This window comes from Podarcis cretensis, assembly GCF_951804945.1.
Source record: "Podarcis cretensis genome assembly, chromosome: 16".
Classification (NCBI taxonomy): domain Eukaryota; kingdom Metazoa; phylum Chordata; class Lepidosauria; order Squamata; family Lacertidae; genus Podarcis; species Podarcis cretensis.
The window spans coordinates 4,161,859-4,184,151 of record NC_137186.1 but is presented as its reverse complement, the minus strand read 5'-3'; the positions used below and the strand labels follow the sequence as shown (position 1 = coordinate 4,184,151).

The following is a 22,293-nucleotide window of genomic DNA, read 5'->3' as shown; positions in this document are numbered from 1 at the left end:
GCGCTTCAGCGGCCATGGCGCTGCTGCAAGCACCTCATGCCAGGCTTGCGGGCGGCGTGGGCAAGAGTCTCTCCCTCCCTCTCTCTCTTGGGCAGGGAAGGCCGATGGAACTCCTCGCCCCAGGACGACGGCAGCCTCGACGTGCTGCTTAGCATCTCCTCCAACCAGTGCAGCATCTTAATGTAGTGATTTCCCCCTCTGCATCCCTTTCATAACTCTATTTTTATAAATCATTTGTCCATCCATAGTTCAAATTTTTACTGTCAGTCCTACCAATGTATGTAACTCTTGACAATAGCTTTTCAACTAAATTATAAACTTTCCCTAGTCTTCATTAAAGAAGTCCTCTTCCCGGTTTCTAATTCTGCCTGGAAGCTTTGCCATCTCGACGTCGTTCATCAGTTTTGTCTGCCACTCTTCTTTAGCTGGAGTTGTAGACCCTTAGGATCATCTAGTCCAACCCCCTGCTAGTGGCAGCCAAAGCAGCATGGCTCCATCAGTGGCAGATTTCTGTATAAGCTACGTAAGCAAAATCCCTTATTTTGGCTGCTGGTCCCTTATTTTCGAGGTTGCTGGTCCCTTATTTTCAAATCTGTAAGCTGACAGCTATGCCACACACTATTCCCACGCCTCATGCACAAGCTTGCAAGCTTTTCCTCAACCTGAATGTGCACCTGTCCTCTTGATAATGCCCTTTGCTTGCCTGGAAACCTGTCTGCAGAAACTAGCCTCTGGTACAAAGGTTTAGAAAATTAGGACCGAACATTTTTTATGTATGCAACAACGGCAGCAAGGATGCTTATCGCTAAGAGTTGGAAAACTCAAGATCTACCCACACTGGAAGAGTGGCAGATGCAGCTGATGGACTATATGCAAGTGGCCGAGATGACTGGCAGAATTCGAGACCTGGGAGAAGAGAGGGTTGAAGAAGACTGGAAGAAATTCAAGATTTATTTACAAAAGTATTGTAATTTGGTAGAAGGCTAAGAAGGATGCTAGATCATAAATAACTGCCTACCATTGAGTTAGATTTGAATTTGACGATAAGTGAGATGGAGGAAAATATAAAATTTTTGGAGAATTATTAGATTAAATTAATTGAACGAGATTTAAGAATGTAAACAAGATGATAAATTGCTGGAAGAAGGTCATAATGATGTAAGTGGGAGTGGGAGATGTGAGGGAGTCCAAAGAAGTTTTGAAAAATGTGTTATGATTCATATTATATTGTTTATCATTTTTGCATTTTGTATTTAAAAAAAAAATCTATCTCTCTCTCTCTCTCTATATATATATATATATAAATGGTTTAGAAAATTAGCATTCATTACTCTGCCCAGTTTTGCCTCTGGCTCCATCCGCAAACAAGTGGCCCCCAGAAGGTTGCTCAGACGAGAATGCGGCCCTCGGGCCCCACTTTCATACTATTCTTCCTGTTCATACAATTCTCCCAGTGTTCAGCTGCAGTTAATCCTTCCTATAACTTCAGCCCATTATATGTCATTTTCTGCAGCAGCGGAAAACGAGATTTGGTCCTCATCTTTGTGACATCCTGTCTGGTAACCTGAAGCATCCTATTGCCAATTTATCCATGGACTCTGCGTCTTCTCTGGGATGCATGTTCCTTCAGCCTTTCCTCAGACTCCCTTGTCCCCTGACAGAGCTACCATTTCCAGAGTTCCCTGGGAAGAAGGATTGGTTGTTAAACCACTCTGTAAATTGCAGTTCTGTGAGGGGAATTGGGGTGGGGGTTTCCCTAACAACTCTCAGCACCCTTAATAAACTACAATTCCCAGGATTATTTGGCTGGTGAAAGCCACAACTTCTATAGATAGTGGCGCCCACACTGTGGAACACCCATCAAATATCAAAGAAATAAACAACTATCTGACATTTTTTTAAAAAAAAAATATTTTTATTAAGTTTTGCATAACTATATTTCACAGACATACAACAGACAAAAGTAAATGAAATAAACATAAAAAGAAAAGAAAAGAAAGAAAAGAAAAAGAACATAAAATACGTACAACATAAAAGACACAACTTTAACAACACAACATTAATTTTACAACTTAAACAACACAACATTAATCTGACATTTAGAAGACATCTGAAGACAGCCCTGTTTAGGGAAGTTTTTTATGACTGATGTTTTAATGTATTTTTAATCTTCTGTTGGAAGAGTGGCTGGGGAAACCCAGCCAGATGGGCAGGATATAAAAAATTATTATTATTATTTAGTATAATAGGGCTTTATATGTATGGTACAGTTGTGGTCAATTTGGAGGGCCAGTGCCATCTTTGTCATCTCCTCAGCGGCCACAAGATTATTATAATTGTTTTCCGCCCTTCCCCAGCAAGTCCCAGGGCAGGTTGCGACAAATAAAAATTATGAAATTAAAAACAGTTCAGCCAAATTAAGGTCACAGGAATAGGGTGGGTCCTGAAAAACATGCGTCTCAAATGTGCCAACGGCCTTGGTAAAGATGGCTTCCAGCAGCGACCAAGAAGACAGTGAAGGAAGGGGTTGTCAATTAAGACCCTGGAAGCCTTTCTTATTTTCCCGCCTTTTAAAAAATAAACCTTAGCAGGGTTACCGGCCGTTCCCTCTCCTCACAGTGACAGCCCAGGCGGGCTAAAGGAAGGTTGCCAGTTCCCCTCTTTCTTTTTTATCAGGCCGTAATGTGGCAAGAAGCCTATTTTGGTTTTAAGCGGTATATAAATTAATAAGCCATAAAACTGTAAAAGCCAAAAGGGCTGCGCTGAGGCGCTGGCGTCGGAAGCACAGAAACAAAATGGAGAAGGGACAATGGCTCCCTGTCTCTTGACCCAAGCAAGCAGCTACTGAGACTAGGGGCCATTCCTCTCAGGAATAGATATCTTCTTCTTTTGTAAAAAAAAATTAATTTCATTTTATGACGTACATCAATCAGAGAGAATATTTCTAATAACAGATGTAAACCAAACCAACACCATAGAATAGGCATGGAGAAGAATTGCAGTCACGTATGGATTAAGTCCATATCGTGAAAGGAAAGGAAAATAATGGTCTTCGCATAAAGAAAGAAATACGGTTTTGCGCTATTTGGCTGCCAAGTCTAGTTCCAGATTTGCCAGGCTTGGGACAATGGTTGTCTTGAAAATGATGGTTCTGCAGTATTAGTGATAAAGGAACATCAAATTGTATAAAAAGTGCCTGGGGGTTCTAGTCCTTGTCAAAATCTCAACTGTTCATAAACCGTTTTGAGGAACAAAGCATAAAGCGGGGGGGTCTCTGGATCATTAGACACCACACAATATCTTATTTATTATATTTCTATATGATATATTTATAAACATATATTTATATCCTGCCTTTCCTCCAAGGAACTCAAAATGGCATACATTTTGTCTCTCTCTCCCCTCGTTATCCTCCACCACAACCCTGTCAGCTAGTTATCTTTATGGCTAGGTGGGGATTTGAACCCAGGTCTCCCAGGCCCTAGTCAAAAAAGAAGGAAGGCTGCCCTGTTAGCATATCAAAAAGCAGTCAGAGGGACTGTCATGTCTGCTCCTCCTCAGACATAACAACTTAGGCTCTCAGGCCCAGCAGAAGTTCCTGAGGAGAAAAATTCGGCCACATTTCTGTATCCACTTATTGAGTGTTTTCTGTTGCGGGTGACCTCAAAGTGATTCACATTTATAACAAACAACTTCTATACAGTACTGCGTAAAAATAATAAAATGGGAATATTGCCTCTCAAAGAAGCTCATGTCAGTATAAACGAAAGAGCCTCACCAGAAGGCTTTAAAATTCAAAAGGCTCTAATGGAGGAGAGGGAAAAGGAAGAGCAAATTATGGCCTGTTTGTGTGTGTGTATATATACACACATACACACACACACACACACCGTATTTTTCCGTGTATAAGATGCCCCCATGTATAAGATGCCCCCTATTTTGGGGGACTCCAAATTAAGAAAACACCCCCTCAGCACTACCTGTGTATAAGACGAGCCCCGATTTTAAACCTACTTTTTTGGTAAAAAAAAGCCTTGGTCTTATACACGGAAAAATACGACACACACACTCACACATGTGTGTGCAAGAAAAAACAAAGTACAAGGCTTGCTAATTTGTCGTTTTAAATGCCGCTGTTTCACCTATGCCTTGTTAGATGGCTACTGTTTTATGTTTCAATATGTTTTTACACTTTCCGTTCTGAACTACTTTGGGCCGGACAGGCAATATAAAAATAGAAAAATCCGTTTAAAAAAGAAAAGGAGACCCGAGTTCAATTCTCCACTCCAGCTAAGAAATCCACTGGTTGAGCTTGACCTCCCATTTTATTACTGCATTGCAGGCTGTTCTGAGGGGAAAGGGGGTTCCCTGAAGCAGCAGAGAGCCGGCGGGTTCTCCAAGACGGGTGAACAGGCAGAAGAATAGCAAATGAGGAGGCAAAAATATCAGGAAATCTTAATTTAACATATAATTGCGTTGTTCTTGTTTGCAGTCTTTAAAGTGGGCACTGGAGGAGATGCTTTCCTAGGGACACAGTTGTCAGCCCAGAACAAGCATATTCTCCTGGGGAAATGTATCCCTGCGGCAGAAAGCGGATCAGGATCCACTGCGAGATCTCATGGCCGCCCGTGGGTCGATCTGGAAGGGTCACTGGCTGACCCCCAAATGGTTCAACAAAAGCTTTTTAAAAACGGGTGCTTTAAATTGTTCCGCCCCACATGGAACCCTGAGTGGCGGCAAGAGGCAGGATATAAATTTTATTATCAATAGAATAAATAAGGCAAGAACGAAGAGACACCCACGCTTGCCCCAGTTAGGTGGCTTTAAATAAAGCAGAGAAGCGGTTAAACAGGGATTGCGAGATCCATTCTCCCATTTTGCATCCCAGAAGTCGGAAGGGCACCCCAAGGGTCATCCAGTCCAACCCCCTGCAACAGTGGCGTAGTGTGGGGGTGCAGGGGGGCCGGCCGCACCGGGCGCAACATCTGGGGGTTGGGGTTAGGGGGCGCAAATCCACGGGTTTGGGGGCGCAAATTACTTGCCTTGCCCCGGGTGCTGGCAACCCACGCTACGCCACTGCCCTGCAATGCAGGAATCCTGGCTAAAAGAATCCGACAGGTGGCTTTAGCTGCTGGATCTTGAGGTTCAGGTGGAAGCAAAAGGAGATCTGTCGAGTCCGAAAGTCCATCCTCTCCCTCCTTAAAGCCTTCAGGGGTTTTGTTTTCAAAACTTATGTCTGAATATAAACAGGGAAGGTTTATAAGGGAAGCATAAGCGGTAGCTGATTCGCCGGCATCCCCAGATGGGCTGGTAAAGGTAAAGGTAAAGGTACCCCTGCCCGTACGGGCCAGTCTTGACAGACTCTGGGGTTGTGCGCCCATCTCACTTAAGAGGCCAGGGGCCAGCGCTGTCCGGAGACACTTCCGGGTCACGTGGCCAGCGTGACATCGCTGCTCTGGCGAGCCAGAGCCGCACACGGAAACGCCGTTTACCTTCCCGCTGGTAAGCGGTCCCTATTTATCTACTTGCACCCGGAGGTGCTTTCGAACTGCTAGGTTGGCAGGCGCTGGGACCGAGCAGCGGGAGCGCACCCCGCCGCAGGGATTCGAACCGCCGACCTTTTGATCGGCAAGCCCTAGGCGCTGAGGCTTTAACCCACAGCGCCACCTGCGTCCCCTAGATGGGCTGGGAATGTCTCCAAATTTGAAACCCTGAAACCAGCCCTTCATCAGAAGTGAAAATTTACGTTATTTTTTAAGGGAAGGACCAAAATTCAGTGGGACACTGGTCCTGGGTCCAATCACTTCTCTGCATAGGGCTAGGAGAAAACCACTTCCTTAAACCCTGGAAATCCACTGCCAGTCAGTGTAGACCAGGGGTCTGCAACCTTTAAGACAAAAAGAGCCACTTGGACCCGTTTCCGAAGAAAACAAAAAAAACTGGGAGCTGCAAAACTCGTCATTATAAAAATAACTTTTTTGTCACTTTTTAATTATTTCTTTGTTTGACCCCTCAGAATTACTCCTCCTCATAGAAATAAACGTTAAATTAACAAGTTACCTTTTTTTTGTGTGTGTGTGTTCTTCACCCCCCTTCAAAACAGTGACCAGCGTACATGCCCCCTTTCAATGCAGTGACCAGTGTACATGCCCCTTACAATGTAGCGGGCGGGCAGGAAGGTGATGTCGGGACGGTACGTGACTAACGCACGCACTGCCCCCATGCGACGTCACAGCCAGTACAGCGCCCGCCACAGTGCGCCTCCTCCCCTCCTCCCCAATGCGCCTCCTCCCCTCGCTAGTATCCGCCCCGGAGCCGCGGCAAAGGTGTAAAAGAGCCACATGCGGCTCCGGAGCCGCGGGTTGCAGACCCCTGGTGTAGACCATATGGAGCTGGACGGGCCAATGGTCTGACACGATACACAGCCTAGGACCCTCGTACCTACGGGACCGCCTCTCCCGGTATGCCCCACGGAGGTCCATAAATAGCAACACCCTAGAGGTCCCAGAGAGGGACACGGGTGGTGCTGTGGGTTAAACCACAGAGCCTGACTTGCCGATCAGAAGGTCGGCGGTTCGAATCCCCGCGATGGGGTGAGCTCCCGTTGCTCGGTCCCTGCTCCTGGCCACCTAGCTGTTCGAAAGCACCTCAAAGTGCAAGTAGATCAATAGGTACCACTCTGGCGGGAAGGTAAACGGCGTTTCCGTGCGCTCCTCTGGTTCACCAGAAGCGGCTTAGTCCTGCTGGCCACATGACCCGGAAGCTGTACGCCGGCTCCCTCGGCCAGTAAAGCGGGATGAGTGCCGCAATCCCAGAGTCGGTCACGACTGGACCTAATGGTCAGGGGTCTGCTTTACCTTTTTAGCGGTCCCAGGCCCTAAGGAAGTCAGAGTAGCCTCAACCAGAGCCAGGGCCTTCTCATTGTTGGCTCCAGCCTGGTGGAACGCTGTGTCTCATGAGATCAGGGCCCTGCGGGATCTGATTTCTTTCCGCAGGGCCTGTAAGGCAGAGTTGTTCCGCCTGGCCTTTGGGCTTGGAATCAACTTGATCCCCTCTTTCTTTTTCCTTTCTCCTCCTGTGAAGAAGCTGCGTCCTAATGTTTTAATGTTGTATTTTAATCTTTTTAAATTGTATTTTAATCAACTTGTTTTTATTATTGGTTGTTAGCCGCCCTGAGCCTGGTCTTGGCTGGGGAGGGTGGGGTATAAATAAATTTTATTATTATTATTATACAAAAGGAAAACAGGGGCGGGGAGGGTAGAGGAAAAGTGGATGCAACATGCACTGGGCGCTGCCTGCAAAACCTTCCATCCCATGCAAACTTGATGAAGAGGGAAAAAGAGGGAAGGAGGGTGAAGCCCTGCTTTGCATTCGGGGAGAGGGATTTACTCCCGAGTAATCTGGCGCAGGACCTAGATGCAACCCCCCCCCCCAAAAAAAAAATCTTGCAATCCCTAACCCGGCATGCAAACATCCGCGCAGGCGCCTTAACACCTTTGCTTGGACACACCTCCTTCTTTCCCGTGGTGCACACCAATGTTGTGCATGTGTGTGCAAAAAGACCATTGGTTCCTTGGCCTTGGAAAGCCAGCCGCGCTTTCCTCCTCTCCATTGGTTCTCTCTGCTGTCAATCCCACTAGCTCCTCCCATCCTTTTTTTACTTAATTAATCGTGCCCCCCCCTCTTTTTTTTTCCAAGTTTGTCTGTTGAAACAAAGAGAGGCGTAAAACCCGCCTTCCCAAGGAGCCTATTGGTGAATTCCTTTGCAGCAGGTCTTTTCATTTGCCCTTTGCATACACACCAGGGTAGGTTTCCCAGGGAAACCAGGAAGCTGGTGTGCTGGGGGTGTATATTTTTTCTCCTCCTTTCCCTTTCTCCTCCTCCCCCTTCCTTTTTGCCGATGAACCAGGAAGTAGAGTTTGCTCAGCTTAGGATTCCCCAGTTTTCCCATTAAGAAGCAAGTGAGCAATAGGTGGAGGAGGAGGAGGGGAGAACAGGGCATTATTACAGGTGAGTCTGGGAAAGGACTTTCTAGGCGCGATGAAAGCCTTGGCACCCTTGGGTGCATAAAGGTACACCTCCCCCCTTCGTTTTAATGTGTACATTTTAAGAGGTGGGCGAAGGCAGTGGGTTTCTGCCCCACATCTAGGAATTAAGAGGGGGAACCTTAATCCTGATTGTGTTAGTGCACTTGATAAATCTTGATTATGCTGCTGTGTTTGCTTCGTTGTTTAGGCTACAAGCCGCTTTGAGTTTAATCTTAACACCCTATTTTAAAGAGGGTATAAAATGTAATCTTATAGCTGCGTCTCTTCTTAAAATGACCTGTTTGCAACGTGTTCGAGAGAGAGGTGGCTGCTTACGGTTCCAATCCCTTCCTTGCTTCTTCGGCCCCACGCCTCTGTTCCTTTTAAATTTTTATTTAAGTGATTGTATTGGTTCTCATAAATGCATACCGAAATATAACCAGACAGCTAAATATAATCTGTACCCGTTTAGCTGCAGTTTGAAACAGTAGAGGTTTGAGTCCCAGGCTAGGGCCTAGGGGAGGTCCCCAACACACAGTTGTGAAGCTCCCTGGGCAAATTCGCCACCTCTCAGCGTGGCCTACTTTGCAGGGTTGTTGTCACAATAATACAAAGCGCGGGGAGAGCTGTGTAGGCCAGCTTGAGCATCTTGAAGGCAAAGGTGATACTTCAATGTAGTAAAACTGAATATATATTTTTAGCATTATTATTCCAGCAGGGTTTTTGATTGGATTTTGATTTTGTGATTAAGTGGTATGCAAATTGTTGCAATAAGTGACGTGTTAAAAGTGTGAAGTTACACATGCACCACTCAGTTTAATTTGTGGGTCAGGAAAAGCTACATTTCTTTAGAGGCACAGGATGTGGTGTTACCTACCCACCTCGTGTCTAGTTTGTGCCAAGAAGAAGCAGTGGTTTTATGGTGAAATGGAAAGAAAAAACAGGCATGTGTGCAACCTTATGCTATCTATGTTTACTCAGCAGTAGTCATCAGTATATACTTCTCCCAGAAAGTTTGCAACACTAACCCAACTTACCTGAGAATAAGCCCCCTTCACTTCAGTAGATGTTCTGAATAGGCATGGTTGTTCATTTATTTTATTTATTAATTGCATCTATGTCCCACCTTATTCCTCCAAGGAGCTCAAGGCTCCTCCCTCCGCCCCCATGAATCTCCATAACAACCCTTTGAGGCAGGTTAGGCTGAGAAACAGTACCTATCCCCCAAGGTCACATGCAGCTTAATGGCCAAGTGGAGATTTGAACCCTGGTCTCTTCCAAGCCCTAGTCCAAGACTCTAACCACTATACCACACTGGCTCGGTTAGGAGGGCAGCTTCGGCGTTTGTAAAATTGCTGCTTTAGAGTATTTATTTTATATTGCCTGTCTTAATAATTGCATATCCTTATGTTATCTTTGCTGCAGACAGTTAGGAATGCTGAAAAACGAGGGGTTTGCCTGAGGATGTTTTGCAAGACGGTGGTTTAGTATGAACGCTATTCCTGTGTCTGTTATTTGCTTTCAGTAGCTTTCGATATTGAATTTTAAATTTAGCTCATTTTAGACTGGCCACGACTCTCCAAGGTTGTGGACACTGTCAGTTGTACTTTTCCACTGGTTGAACCTGGGACCTTCCGCACAAGCCAGATCTTCTGGCTTTGAGCTGCAGCCCTTCTCCTAACCATGCAGTGAGATCCCAGCCCTCCTTGTTCTGAATACCTAAATACAGTACATAGGAATCTTTCTTATACCGAGTCAGACAATCAATCCATCCAGCTCATTATTGTCTACACTGACTGGCAGTGTGGGGTTTCAGAGAGAGAGTGATTTCCAGCCCTACCTGGAGATATTGGAGACTGAACCTGGGGTTTTCTGTTGGCAGAGCAGTTTCTCTGACCCCGAACTGCGGCCCTTCCCCTAGAAACTGGGAGCATCACAAAGAACTATTTGCAGGAGATACATATATATCTTTCCCCCCTCTTATCTCTCTGTTCCTAGGCACGACAGAGAGACCATGACGACGTTAATTCACCGGGGGCGGCGCGCAGATGTCGGGCGAAATGTTGACAAGCGGCTGGAGGGTGAGGAGGACTCCATACCAGACAAGAATTTGGGCGAGGAAGACTCCGGAGACTCCAAAGACATCCGCCTCACCCTCATGGAGGAGGTGCTGCTCCTCGGCTTGAAGGATAAAGAGGTACAAAAGCCTTGTTGCTGCACTGATTAACCGCCCTTCAGCAGCAGCTCCCAAGGAGGGGTACAGCAATTTAAAATTCAGAATTAAAAACAGAGCAGGTTGCAGTTGCAGGAACAGGGCAGGCACATCTCAGGGGGTCAAAGAGCTGCATCTTCAGCATTTGTCGAAAGCTGCATCGTGAAGATGCCAGGTGCACCCCGTTTTACCCTTGCAACCACCCTGCAAGGAAGGCCAGGTCGCAAGACAGTCAGCAGCCTAGGGTTGCCCAGTGAGCCTTCTGGCTCAGTCAGAATTTGAACCCTGATCTCCCAGGTCCTAGTCAAGCACACCTAACTGCTATTGACTGGCAGAAGGTAAGCTCAGTGACTCCTTAACTGCACATTCAGCTGGGGATCTAGAGGAGAAGAAATCTGAGATTCCCTGGGGAAAGCAACCCAGCATGTATGTCCTGAGAAGGTTTTTATTACTATTTACCATATTTTTCGCCCTATAGGACGCACTTTTTCCCCTCCAAAAATGAAGGGGAAATGCGTGTGCGTCCTATGGGGCGAATGCAGGCTTTCACTGAAGCCTGGAGAGCGAGAGGGGTCAGTGCGCACCAACCCCTCTCGCTCTCCAGGCTTCAGGAGAGCCCCAGCGCCAGCCCCACAAGGTCGGGGGACAGCGGGGAGGCGGAACACCGCCATCCCGCTGTCTCCCGATGTGGTTGGGGGGCTGACGGCGGGGAGGCGCGTGCTTCTCCCGGCCGCCAGCCCTGCAAGCTCCGGGGACAGCGGGGAGGCGCAGCGCGTCCTCCCGCTGTCCCCGGACCTGGTCTGCAGGCGGGCGGCGGGGAGAAGAGCGCTTCTCCCCGCTGCCGGCCCCACAAGCGCCTAGGGGGGAAATAATTTTTTTTTCTTTGTTTCCCCCCCAAAAAACTTGGTGCGTCCTATGGGCCGGTGCGTATTATGGGGCGAAAAATACGGTATCTTATTTGTGAGATTTCTTACCCACCCATTCACCATAAGGTCCCAGCGTGGTTTACAGCAATATAGTATGCAGTTATAAAGACAAATAAAACCACGCTATTCAAAACAGGACGGTAGAAATTAAGCAAGACAGCTTGCCTGTCAAAGGTCAGGGTGGAGAGTTGTGTCTTCAGTATGCGCCGCTTTCTCTTCTGCATGAGATTATTTATGGGAGAAGGGTTGCAGTTTAGTGGTACAGCTTCTGCTTGCATGTGAAAGGTCCCTGCTTCCATCCCTGGCATCTTCAGGTAAGGCTGGGAGAGACCTCCTTTCCGAAACCTTGGAGAACTGCTGCCAGTCAGTGTAGACAATGCTGAGGTAGGCAAACCAATAGCCTGACCCTGGATTGAGGCAGCTCCTTTTTAAAATTGGCCCTTTCTTCAGAACCATGAGGACCAGAACCTTCCTGTTTAGGGCAGTGGTAGAGGATCTGCTTTGAAGGCAAAGCATCTGCTTCGCTCACAGAAGGATCCAGGTCCAATCCTGGCTAAACAGACCAGCGGCCTGACTTGGTATAAGGCAGTTTTTTATTTATTACATTTATATCCGACTTTTCCTTCGGTTAGCTCCCTCCTGTTTTTACCCACAGTGCACCCTATGAGGTAGGTTAGGATGAGAGATGCTGATGGACCCTGTGCTGAGTGTGGTGTTAGAATCTGCATCTTCCCAGTTCTAGCCTGATACTCTGACCACTACACTGCACTGCCGTAGTGGTTAAGATAAGCCAGAGACGTGTGGGCAGTTCTTGTATGAAATTTGAGGAGCCAGAGTGAAGACGAGGTGTGTGGCGAGAGCCAGATTGCCAGTGTTTACCAGTGGTGGGATTCAGTTGATTTGAGCCTGTCTCTTATTGTGAACAGAAAAAGCTGGGCATAATAAGTGTCTGTATGCACGTTGGCAAACATTTTGTTAGATTCTCTCCACTTGTTCTGGCCCAGAATGTTGGATATCCTTAAGTCCCCTGCTCCATTATATCCCACCAGAAAAAGAGAGTTTCTTGATAGTTTTTAATGGCTCCCCATTTATTATGGCATTAGATTTTGTGAGGTGCATGAAGTTAGCAAAATATACGCGCAGTGTGTGTGAAAAGACCATAAATTGTGATCCGTTCAATCTGAAAAGTTTACATATCTACAGGGTAAGCATAGTGGCCATCGATTCCAGTAGTTATTGGTGATAGAACAGAATCTCTTCATATTTATGTATTTGTGGTTGTTGATTTTAAAATAAATATCCTGTGTTATCATGCCAAAACAACAACCCTGGGCAGCTGTCAAAATACAAATGAAATAAATAATATTGTAAAGCAGAAATTCAAAACAGTAACTAATAAAACTCCAGAAGGTTGCCAAACAGCACCAAGGAGACAACCAGCTATGCTCAATTAATACCCGTTGCAAGTCAGAGAAGTTTGGTTTCAGCAGTGTCCGTAAACTAATTGAATCAAGCTTGTGGACAGATTCTAGTTCTGACAACATAGCTGTGATTCGTGAATTACAAGGAATTGGAATAGATGACCCTTAGGATCGCTTCCAGCTCTACCATTCTATGACTCTGTGATTTTTCGCAAAGGTTATAACTGACTTTGCCAGGACTCTTTACTTTCTTTCTTTCTTATAGCAGAAATTTATTAGAGGGCAGTGTCCATGATGGAGTAGGAGGAGTGCATTTTAAAACCAGTTCCGGACTGATCCAATTGGTATCTTTACCATTTATACATTGGTTTCAGTTCTCTTCCTTTTTTGCAGAAAATCCTCTGTCCAAAGGTGTGTCAGACCTGCACCTGGGCAGTCCTTGGTTAGTAATTACTGAGGTAAACCGGTTTGGAATTGCTCGTTTGCACAGCTTTCTACAGATACTTGTCGAAGCTTTTGCCACTGATCAGGTCTAGCGACATACACCTCCCACCTCAAAAGAGGGTGTAAGTTGCGAGTCATATCACAGGATCGCTGCTGCCTAGGACTACTCTTCAGAACTGCTAGACCATTGGAGCTCTTGTCATGCAGTTGCCAACCTTCTGTAATATTGTACTGAGACATTTGTAGTGAGCGAGAGAGAACCTTTGTCTTGACTGAGTCCACAATAAATAGAAGCCGGTTTGGTGAGAAACCAGTAAATGTTAGGTTTTTAGAGCCTGCCAGAATCTAAAAAAAAGCCCTGCAGCTGGATGAGGCCAGAGGGGGCCCATCTAGGTCAGCATCCTGATCTCACAGCAGCCAATACCGCAAAGAACCTAGGAATCTAGATAGACTGCCCTTGGACCTGGAGGTTCCATAAGCACACTGAAAGAGACCTACTGGATCCGGTCAATGCCCCATCTAGTCCAGCATCCTGTTCTACAGAGAAGCCAGCAAGCAGGACCTGAGTGCAACAGCAGCTCTTTCCACTTGTGTTTCCCTGTGGAACGCCCTCCCATCAGATGTCAAAAAAATGAACAACTATATGACATTTAGAAGACATCTGAAAGCAGCCCTATTTAGGGAAGTTTTGAATGCCTGATGTTTTAATGTATTCTTAATCTTTTGTTGGAAGCCGCCCAGAGTGGCTGGGGAAACCCAGCCAGATGGGCGGGATAGAAATAATAAATTATTATTATTTCCCAGCAGCTGGTGTTCAGAAGCCTGCTGCCTCCAACCCTGGCTCAGAGCAAAGCCAGTGTGTCCAGTAGCCTGCTGATAGCCTTCTCCTCCAGGAATCTCTTTAACCCTCTTTTAAAGCCATCCAAGTTGGTGGCTGTCACTGCTGCTTGTGACACCATGTAGACCTTGCTGGTTCGTGCCTTGGCTGCACACGATTTGACTTCCCCTCCTTTGTCCTGCTTAGAAGGATGGTCACATTGTTCTGACTTTTTTAAAGATGCACCCCTGTCTTTGGAGTCCCTGTCTTGGCGTGCAGACATAGGGTACAATATAAGCACTGCAAGGAGAAGGGGGAGGGAATAAGCTTTATCAGGGAGAGCTGCATTTGCTTGCTAGTCCATCCGGACATCACTAGCCTAGATTACAATTACAGATAGGTAGCCGTGTTGGTCTGCCATAGTCAAAACAAAATAAAAAAATTCCTTCCAGTAGCACCTTAAAGACCAACTAAGTTAGTTCTTGGTATGAGCTTTCATGTGTATCTGAAGAAGTGTGCATGCACACGAAAGCTCATACCAAGAACTAACTTAGTTGGTCTTTAAGGTGCTACTGGAAGGAATTTTTTTATTTTGTTTTGACTAGATTACAATATTATCCTGATGCATACTGTAAGTGACTCCTTGTCCTTTAGGGAACCCTTTTAAATGAAGTTGCGGTGTCAAGACTCCAGCTGCACCTGTCTTGTGACTCTTTCCCCCCAGGGCATGAATTGTAGGAACTGATTTGCATGCTCATGCTGCATTTATATCGTAGGTGGTTGACTTCTGCTGTGGGGAAGGGCCATAGTTTAGTGGTAGAGGATCTGCCTTCAAGCAGAAGGTCCCAGGCGGCATTTTCAGGTAGGGCTGGGAGGGACTTCTGCCAGAAATCCTGGAGGGCTGTTTGCGTAGAAATATTTAGCTGGATGGACCAACAGTCTGACTCAGAATAAGGCAGCTTCCTCTGTTCCTAGGAGCTGGCCCAGGTTGTCTTACAACAGCATATTTAACAGCATCAACCCCCCACTACTTTTTTGCAATGGTGCAGGGACAGTAGCCCAGGGCACCCATCACACTTAAGCATAGTTAGCATTAGCCACAGTTGGATGTCTTTTAATCTTGGTTAATCCAGACATGGAGCCAGGGGAACTGACACAACTGTGGCTTGTTTAGTACAAATTAATTCCTAACCTGGTTAGCAAGTTTGCTCCAGGCCCATTTCACCAGCTGGTTTGTGGCCAGTCCTTAATTCTCAGTGTAGGTATATTGACACAACATTTCCCCATGGTTAGTGAAACAAACCATGGGCAACATTTCACCGTGGTTAGTAAAACAAACCATGGTTTTAAGTGTTAATGGTCTGATTTCTCACAAAGCACTGAGCCTAAACTGTGGCTTAGCAAGGGTGCATAGGGAGAAATTTGTGGCAGATAGGCTTCCTAGCCACCCCTGTTACTGCCACGCCACCAGGAAGCAAAGCAACTGAAATCATGTTCCCAGCTAAATCCCAAATGTTTGAGGGAGTGCAAACGTCTTTATTGTCCTCTCAAACAGGTTCAATGAGGAACACAGATAGTTTTGTGGCTGCAGCCAAAAGGGCTTTGGGTGATCTCCAAAGCTGCCTCCTTAGATTTGACAGGCACCCTCCTTGCTGAACTTCAGGCACGAACAAAAACTTCCTTATTTCAGCAGGCATCTTGAAGTTTTGTAGCTTTTAGGATGAGTTTTAATTGTTCTTATTCTCTTTTTTATTATCTACACTGCTTAGCGATTCTTAATGTTAAGTTGTATATACATATCTGAAATAAATACATAAACTAAGTTGTACGCTAGGTGGACCCTGAGTGTAACTGACATCATAGTAGAAGTTTTATCTTCCTTCTAGGGTCACAGAGCAGTGTTTACCCCCTTTCCTATACTTTCAACAACCCTTTGAGGTAGACTGGGCACCAAGATAGTGACTTAGCCTGAGGATTAAGGCAAGATGTGCTTATTCACTGCACCTGCATGGGCTGTGGGACAACTGAAATGTGCTATGCCAGGGTCTGCCAATGTTGTTGCTGAGCCACATCCCGCTTCGGCTGCATCAGCCAGGGATGATGGGAGCTGTAGTCCAGCATAACCTAGAGGGCCCCTTGTTGGCTACCCCCGTGTTAAGCAATCATTGATCCATTTTGACTGGGCTGCAGACACGCATTCATTTAAAGTGCATTACTTCCCCCAAAGAAACCTGGAAACTGGTTTGTTAATGATGATGGGAATTGTAGCTCAGTCAGGGGTAAACTATCGTTCCCCCAATTCTTTTTTTGGGGGGGCAGAGCCATATGGGGGCTACACAGCCTAAATGTGATTCCCTTTGGAGCTGCAGCTGGAGAGAGAAGTGGGGCTCAGGCACCCCCAGAAGAGCTGAAGCGATTTGGAAATGTGGCACTTCTGCATTTGATTTAAAGCCCTGGTCTTGCCGGAACTCTTGATCCGTGTTTGTTTTTCCCATCCAGTGGTTTGACTCAGACTGGTTCTTCAACTTCATTTCCTTTGCTGGGGCGAGGCATCATTCCGAGAGTTTAACTTACTGACTTTACATCTAAGAGTTGAAGCCCCAGTACCGGTGTGGCTGGGGGCCTTTTTTAAAAAAAAGGTTTTGGAATTATCCTTGGTCCACTTTGTTTGCTGTCAGAGTCTGTGGTCCTTAGCATGCATACATGTACACTCCAATAAAATTAACAGGTTTTATGGCCAAAGTAAAATAGATTTGGGTAGAGTGCAGTTTCATTTCTGTGCTTTTCAGGCCTATTCTGAACTGGTCTGGTGCAAGAATGCAGGTTGTAAAGTTGTAATTTGAACTATCGTTCTTGAAATTTAGAATGCCAGTGTCAGAATTAATATCTCAAATTCCAAAGCTTTTTTTTTTGTTAGTTTTTTTTTAGGTTTTTGATTTCCACAATAAATCTTTAATTGAGGCATACCTTTCAGGTCTTTAGTAACATGATATTGAGTTTTTTGTGGTGGTGCACAACCACAGAGTAGAACCGTTGAAATTAATGGACAGGACTAGCTTGTTTCATTGATTTCACTGGGTCTTTTCTGAATAGTTGGATGCAGCCCATCATTATTCCTTATAGCCCACCTTTATAAAGAGCCCAGGACAGCCAGCAGCATCTAAAAATGCAAAATTTTTAAAAAAGGAAAGTCATAATCTAAAATACATTGGTGAGACAATTATATCCATAGTGCCACTTTTACTATGTCCCCAAACAGCTGCAAAAATAAATAGGTCTTGAGGGGACAGCTGAATTTGTACAGAGACATGTATGGGTGGCATTTGCCTAGTTTTTTACTAGAAATCTGGATTTTAGCTTTACAATTGAGGCACCAAGTTCCATTAAGAAAACCACATCCAGAGTGACTCCTTGGCAATGAGTACTAGAAACTTGCTCTGACCCCAGAATGGAAGCTGAGCCTGTCACAGTCAAAAATTCTGCACTGACATTGAACATACACAGCCTCCCTCTTTGAGAAGACACTCCAAGAGGTTTCTTTGTGATACCTTGAACTGTTAAAATCCAGCCGAACCCACAGCCACTGATGTCACAGAATTTGTTTGCGTAAGAAATAAAACTCCTGAACTTCAGGCTGCTGTCTGTATCCTTGTGAAACGTCAAGAAAGGTCATGGGTGGAAAAGAGACTTTCTTTGGTCTTTCCAATTACACTCTTATCTAGCATGTTCTGCTATGAGGAAGTGGAGGGTTGTTTTTTTAAAGGTAAATAAAGGCCTGATTCTAGCTGTTAAATGGTTGTGAAGGCAGGGTGTCTTGCGTAAGCTTAACCATATTGGAGTGAATAGGCTTTTAAAATGCCACACTTTTTTTTTTTTTTTTTGCTTTTTGCCTAGGCTGAAACAAGCGGTGTAGCTGTTGAAATAATGGGCTGGGTGTTTGCGCAGGAAGCGCTGCCTTCCATCTGGCAGGCTGCAGCTCCTTTTGGCTCAGCACCTCCTCTCCTTTTTCTATAAAGGAAGACTTGAGTTGTTCTTCAACTTGGAACAGTTTCATCAAAAGTTAATCCCTAACTGGTAGAAGTTTGAATTGGAGCAGTGTGTGTGTGTGTGTGTGTGTGTGTGTGTGTGTGTGTAAGTCCTCCCTTCCCCCAGCCCACACCTGGGTGATCAAAAGACTTTTTAGCTTAGAAAGAGGTGGTTTGATAGAAGTGTATAAAATTATACATGGAATTCCCCCCCCCCCTTGTTACAATAAGGACATCCAATGAAGCTGTATGTTGGAGGATTCAGGACAGATTAACGGAAGGACTTCTTCACACAGTTAAAACATGGAACTCACTTATACAGGAAGCTGTTACAACCACCAACTTAGATGGCTTTAAAAGGATTAGAATTCAGCGTTTCTCAACCTGTGTGTCTCCCCACATGTTGTTGAATTACAACTCCCATCACCCCTAGCTAGCAAGGCCACCTGGAGTACTGTGTCCAGTTCTGGGCACCACAGTTCAAGAAGGACACTGACAAACTGGAACGTGTCCAGAGGAGGGCAACCAAAATTGTCAAAGGCCTGGAAATGATGCCTTATGAGGAACGGCTAAGGGAGCTGGGCATGTTTAGCCTGGAGAAGAGGAGGTTAAGGGGTGATATGATAGCCATGTTCAAATATATAAAAGGATGTCACATAGAGGAGGGAGAAAGGTTGTTTTCTGCTGCTCCAGAGAAGCGGACACAGAGCAATGGTTCCAAACTACAAGAAAGAAGATTCCACCTAAACATTAGGAAGAACTTCCTGACAGTAAGAGCTGTTCAACAGTGGAATTTGCTGCCAAGGAGTGTGGTGGAGTCTCCTTCTTTGGAGGTCTTTAAGCAGAGGCTTGACAACCATATGTCAGGAGTGCTCTGATGCTGTTTCCTGCTTGGCAGGGGGTTGGACTCGATGGCCCTTGTGGTCTCTTCCAACTCTATGATTCTATGAGTTGTAGTCCAACAACATCTGGGAACCCACAGGTTGAGAACCGCTGGATTAGATAGATTCCTGAAGGAGAACAAGGCTATCAGTGGCTACTGTCCATAGTGACTGTACTCTCCCTCTAGTGCTGGAGGCAGTGATGCTTCTGAAAACCAGTTGCTGGAAGCCGTAGGAGGGGAGACAGTGCTCTTGCGCTTGGGTCCTGTTTGCTGGTTTCCCTTTGGGGCATCTGGTTGGCCACTGTGAGAACAGGAGGCTGGACTAGATGGGCCCTTGGCCAGATCAAGCACACTCTTCTTATGCTCCTGGAATACTCTTTGAAATAGACCTAAGTTAGCTATATCTGATGCTTTTTGGTGGGTCTGCTCTGTTTAACTTTGGATACAGCCCAAAACTTTTATCCCATCTGTTTTGTGAAAGAGAAAAAACAGCAGCATAAAACAAGCATCACCATCGCCACCCTTCCAAAAAAAAAACTCCACTCAAATTAGTTAATGACAGCCTTGACTAATAATCCTGTCTTTGGTCACCTCTAAAATCTGTGACTTGCACCAAACCCCGAACTCTTTATGGCCCGACCATGCAGTTTTTTGCGTGTCTCTTCCTGGGTCTTTGCTGATGTCCATTCCTGATCTCCTCAGGGCTACACGTCCTTCTGGAACGACTGCATCTCCTCTGGTCTCCGGGGCGGCATCCTCATTGAGCTGGCAATGAGGGGAAGGATACAGCTGGAGCCACAGACTATGAGGAAAAAACGACTGCTGGACCGGAAGGTGAGAGGGTTTTTCTGTTCCCTGGCCTCCCTAAGGCTGTTCGTTAGGGCCTGTTTCAGTGCGCCTTTGGGAGCCTGGCAGAAGTCTTTGTCTCTCGCATTCTTTCTGCCTTCTAGGTCCTCCTAAAGTCAGATGCCCCGACGGGAGACGTCCTCCTAGACGAGACGCTGAGGCACCTCAAAGCCACCGAACCTGCCGAGACAGTGCAGACGTGGATTGAGTTGCTGACAGGTGAGGGCGGAAGTGTTTCTGAGCACTGCGGGGCTGCTAAGCCTTTGAGGCGTCTACAGATTCCTTCTCATTTTAAGAACTTACATGCCTCTTATAACAGAATCTCTAAGTGGTTGACATTGTATATATCAGTAAAATCACAAACAAAAAAAGTCAGTACATGGTACCCGGGTAAATAGGAATCCAGTAAAACATTAAGCAAAATATTAGGAACACTGAAATTATGCCTGTGGGCTGCTACAGTGCTCTGAAGAAAAAAGCATAGTGACCTGTGTTCAAACCCTAAACTGTGGTTAATCCCCTAAGTGTATTACCTTTTGAAACAAGCCAGCTTCACAACCCATCGCGTTCTTCCCCCTCCCTCCAATAATGTGGAGGTGGGGAACCTTTTTTTTTGCAGGCTGAGGGTGGGTACATTCCAGTCTCTTCCTCCAGGTGAGCAAGAGACCCTGTCACATCCCAAGCAAAAGCACTCGAGGAGGATGTGAGGCAAGGGCAGTGTCGGGTTTGGTCTGGGGATAGTCCCAAGGGCTGGAATACAGAAGCCTCAGGGGCCACAGTCAGCCCCCAGACAACACGTTCCACCACTGCCCCCCCCCCCCCCGCTGCCAAATTTGGATGGGCATAAGGTGTTAGTGCAAAATTCTGTAGCGAAAGTACAGCCACCTCTCAACCAAGTTTGTATTATAGGTCATCTTTTGTAGATTATCGTAATATGAACCTGAGCAAATCATAGGTTGAAAGACATTCCCATACCTATAATAATAAATAATAATAATAAAATTTATTTATACCCCACCCTCCACGGCCAGAGCCGAGCTCAGGGCGACTAACACCAATAAAATCACAGTAAAAACATAATGGTGGGGGGGGGGACAATCAAAAACAAAACAATTTAAAATACAGGTTAAAATGCAATTTAAAATGCAGCCTCATTTTAAAAGTAGCTGATAGATCAAGACCATGAGGGGAGGGAAACATAAGGGTCAGGCTGAGTCCAAACCAAAGGCCATGAAAATCTCCAAAATTAAATAAATGAATTTGTTTGTTTTAGAAAACAACAATCTGTAGCTGGAGTGAGCTAAAACAGTGAGGACTAGAATCTTTGTTTATTTTTAAGGTAACATATGTAGCACAGTAAATGAGCATCTGCTTTGCGCACAGAAGGGCCCAGCTCAATCTCTGGCTTCTCTTGGTGCAGCTGGGAGACACTCCCTCTCAAAACCTAGCAGGCCACTGCCAGCCAGAGTAGACCGCACCGAGCTAGATGGGCCCTCAAGGTCCTGACCTTGTTGCTGACATTCTTCCTCGCCTCCCGCAGGTGAGACCTGGAACCCCTTCAAGCTGCAGTACCAGCTCCGCAACGTCCGGGAGCGCATCGCCAAGAACCTTGTGGAGAAGGGGATCCTGACGACCGAGAAGCAGAACTTCCTCCTCTTTGACATGACCACCCACCCAGTCACCAACACCACGGAGAAGCAGCGCTTGGTGAAGAAGCTGCAAGAGAGTGTCCTGGACCGGTGGGTCAATGACCCCCACCGCATGGACAGGCGGACCTTAGCCCTGCTGGTCCTGGCCCACGCCTCTGACGTGCTGGAGAACGTCTTCACCAGCCTGGTCGACGAGAAATACGACGTGGCCATGAACCGGTCCAAGGACCTCATGGACAGAGACCCTGAGGCGGAAGCGGCCAAGGCGGGGGGCTCAGAGATGATCTGGGCTGTGTTGGCAGCCTTCAACAAGTCCTAAAAGCTTCCCGAGTCGGGCGAGGCTGTTCTGAGTGGGTTTGGCCCTCGTTTCCTCTTTAGGACTGAACCTTTTCCGTTCTGTGGAATCTTCCCATGCTCCTTAGCGGTGGGCATTGGTGACTTGCCGCGCCCGTAGCCGCCACCACAGATGTTGGGCATGGCAGGCGACATTCTGTTATAGGAACGCCTATATCTTCACCACCATCTCCTCTTCCTCGGATTCGGGGACTTGTTAAGTTGCAAGAACGAGCAAAGAAGTTTGTGCGCCGTTTTCTCCTCCCCCCTGGAAACACCCCCCTGTTCCGTTGTCCCCCCCCCCCCAGTTTAAAATGAAGGTCTGTGTCTGCTAGAAGTGGAGTGAGCCGCCTCTTTCGTTTATTTCAAACTCTTTTCTCCCCCCCCCCCCCGCTGTTTTAGGGAGGAACAAATTACAATGTGCATTTGGGATTTTTGTTTTGTTTTGTTCCGTTTTTTTTCTCTGTGTGTTAAATCTTACAATCCCAACCTCTGTTTTGCCCTGTCTCGTTTTTTCGACCCAGTTTTCCCCTTGTGCTGTTTATTCCTTGTGTTCTGCTGGAAAAAAAACACCATTACAGCACAAATCTCTATGCAATCTCTTGTGTGTTATTTTCCCCCCACGCTTTTGATTCTCAGGGTTCCACTTCCTTCCCGGTGGCAATTTGTTTATAAAGTAGGCAGAGAGTGCCCATAAACTGGTGATGTTC

At 46.2% G+C, this 22,293-nt stretch overlaps 1 protein-coding gene across 10 annotated transcripts; it reads left to right on the top strand.

Moving 5' to 3' along the window:
- Positions 1–163: 163 nt before the first annotated feature.
- On the top strand, positions 164–22,181 carry GOLPH3L (golgi phosphoprotein 3 like). 10 transcript variants are annotated; one of them, XM_079958386.1, is made up of 6 exons: positions 7,262–8,010; positions 9,453–9,514; positions 10,026–10,224; positions 19,458–19,589; positions 19,706–19,820; positions 21,142–22,181. In XM_079958386.1, exons 3-6 carry the CDS (start codon positions 10,042–10,044, stop codon positions 21,567–21,569), a joined length of 858 nt encoding a protein of 285 aa, XP_079814512.1. In that variant the 5' UTR covers positions 7,262–8,010; positions 9,453–9,514; positions 10,026–10,041; the 3' UTR covers positions 21,570–22,181. The 10 variants fall into 10 exon arrangements, with proteins under 10 accessions (XP_079814510.1, XP_079814507.1, XP_079814508.1 ...); XM_079958384.1 differs by lacking the exons at positions 7,262–8,010; positions 9,453–9,514 and adding an exon at positions 164–182; XM_079958381.1 differs by lacking the exons at positions 7,262–8,010; positions 9,453–9,514 and adding an exon at positions 1,459–1,559.
- Positions 22,182–22,293: the final 112 nt, after the last annotated feature.

Bases quoted from the DNA above. Each gene is read 5' to 3' on its own strand.
- GOLPH3L (XM_079958380.1), top strand. From the start codon at position 2,683: ATGTGGCAAGAAGCCTATTTTGGTTTTAAGCG. The intron at 10,225-19,457 runs GTACAAAAGCCT...TGATCTCCTCAG, and splicing joins TCGGCTTGAAGGATAAAGAG to GGCTACACGTCCTTCTGGAA. The intron at 19,590-19,705 runs GTGAGAGGGTTT...TCTGCCTTCTAG, and splicing joins AACGACTGCTGGACCGGAAG to GTCCTCCTAAAGTCAGATGC.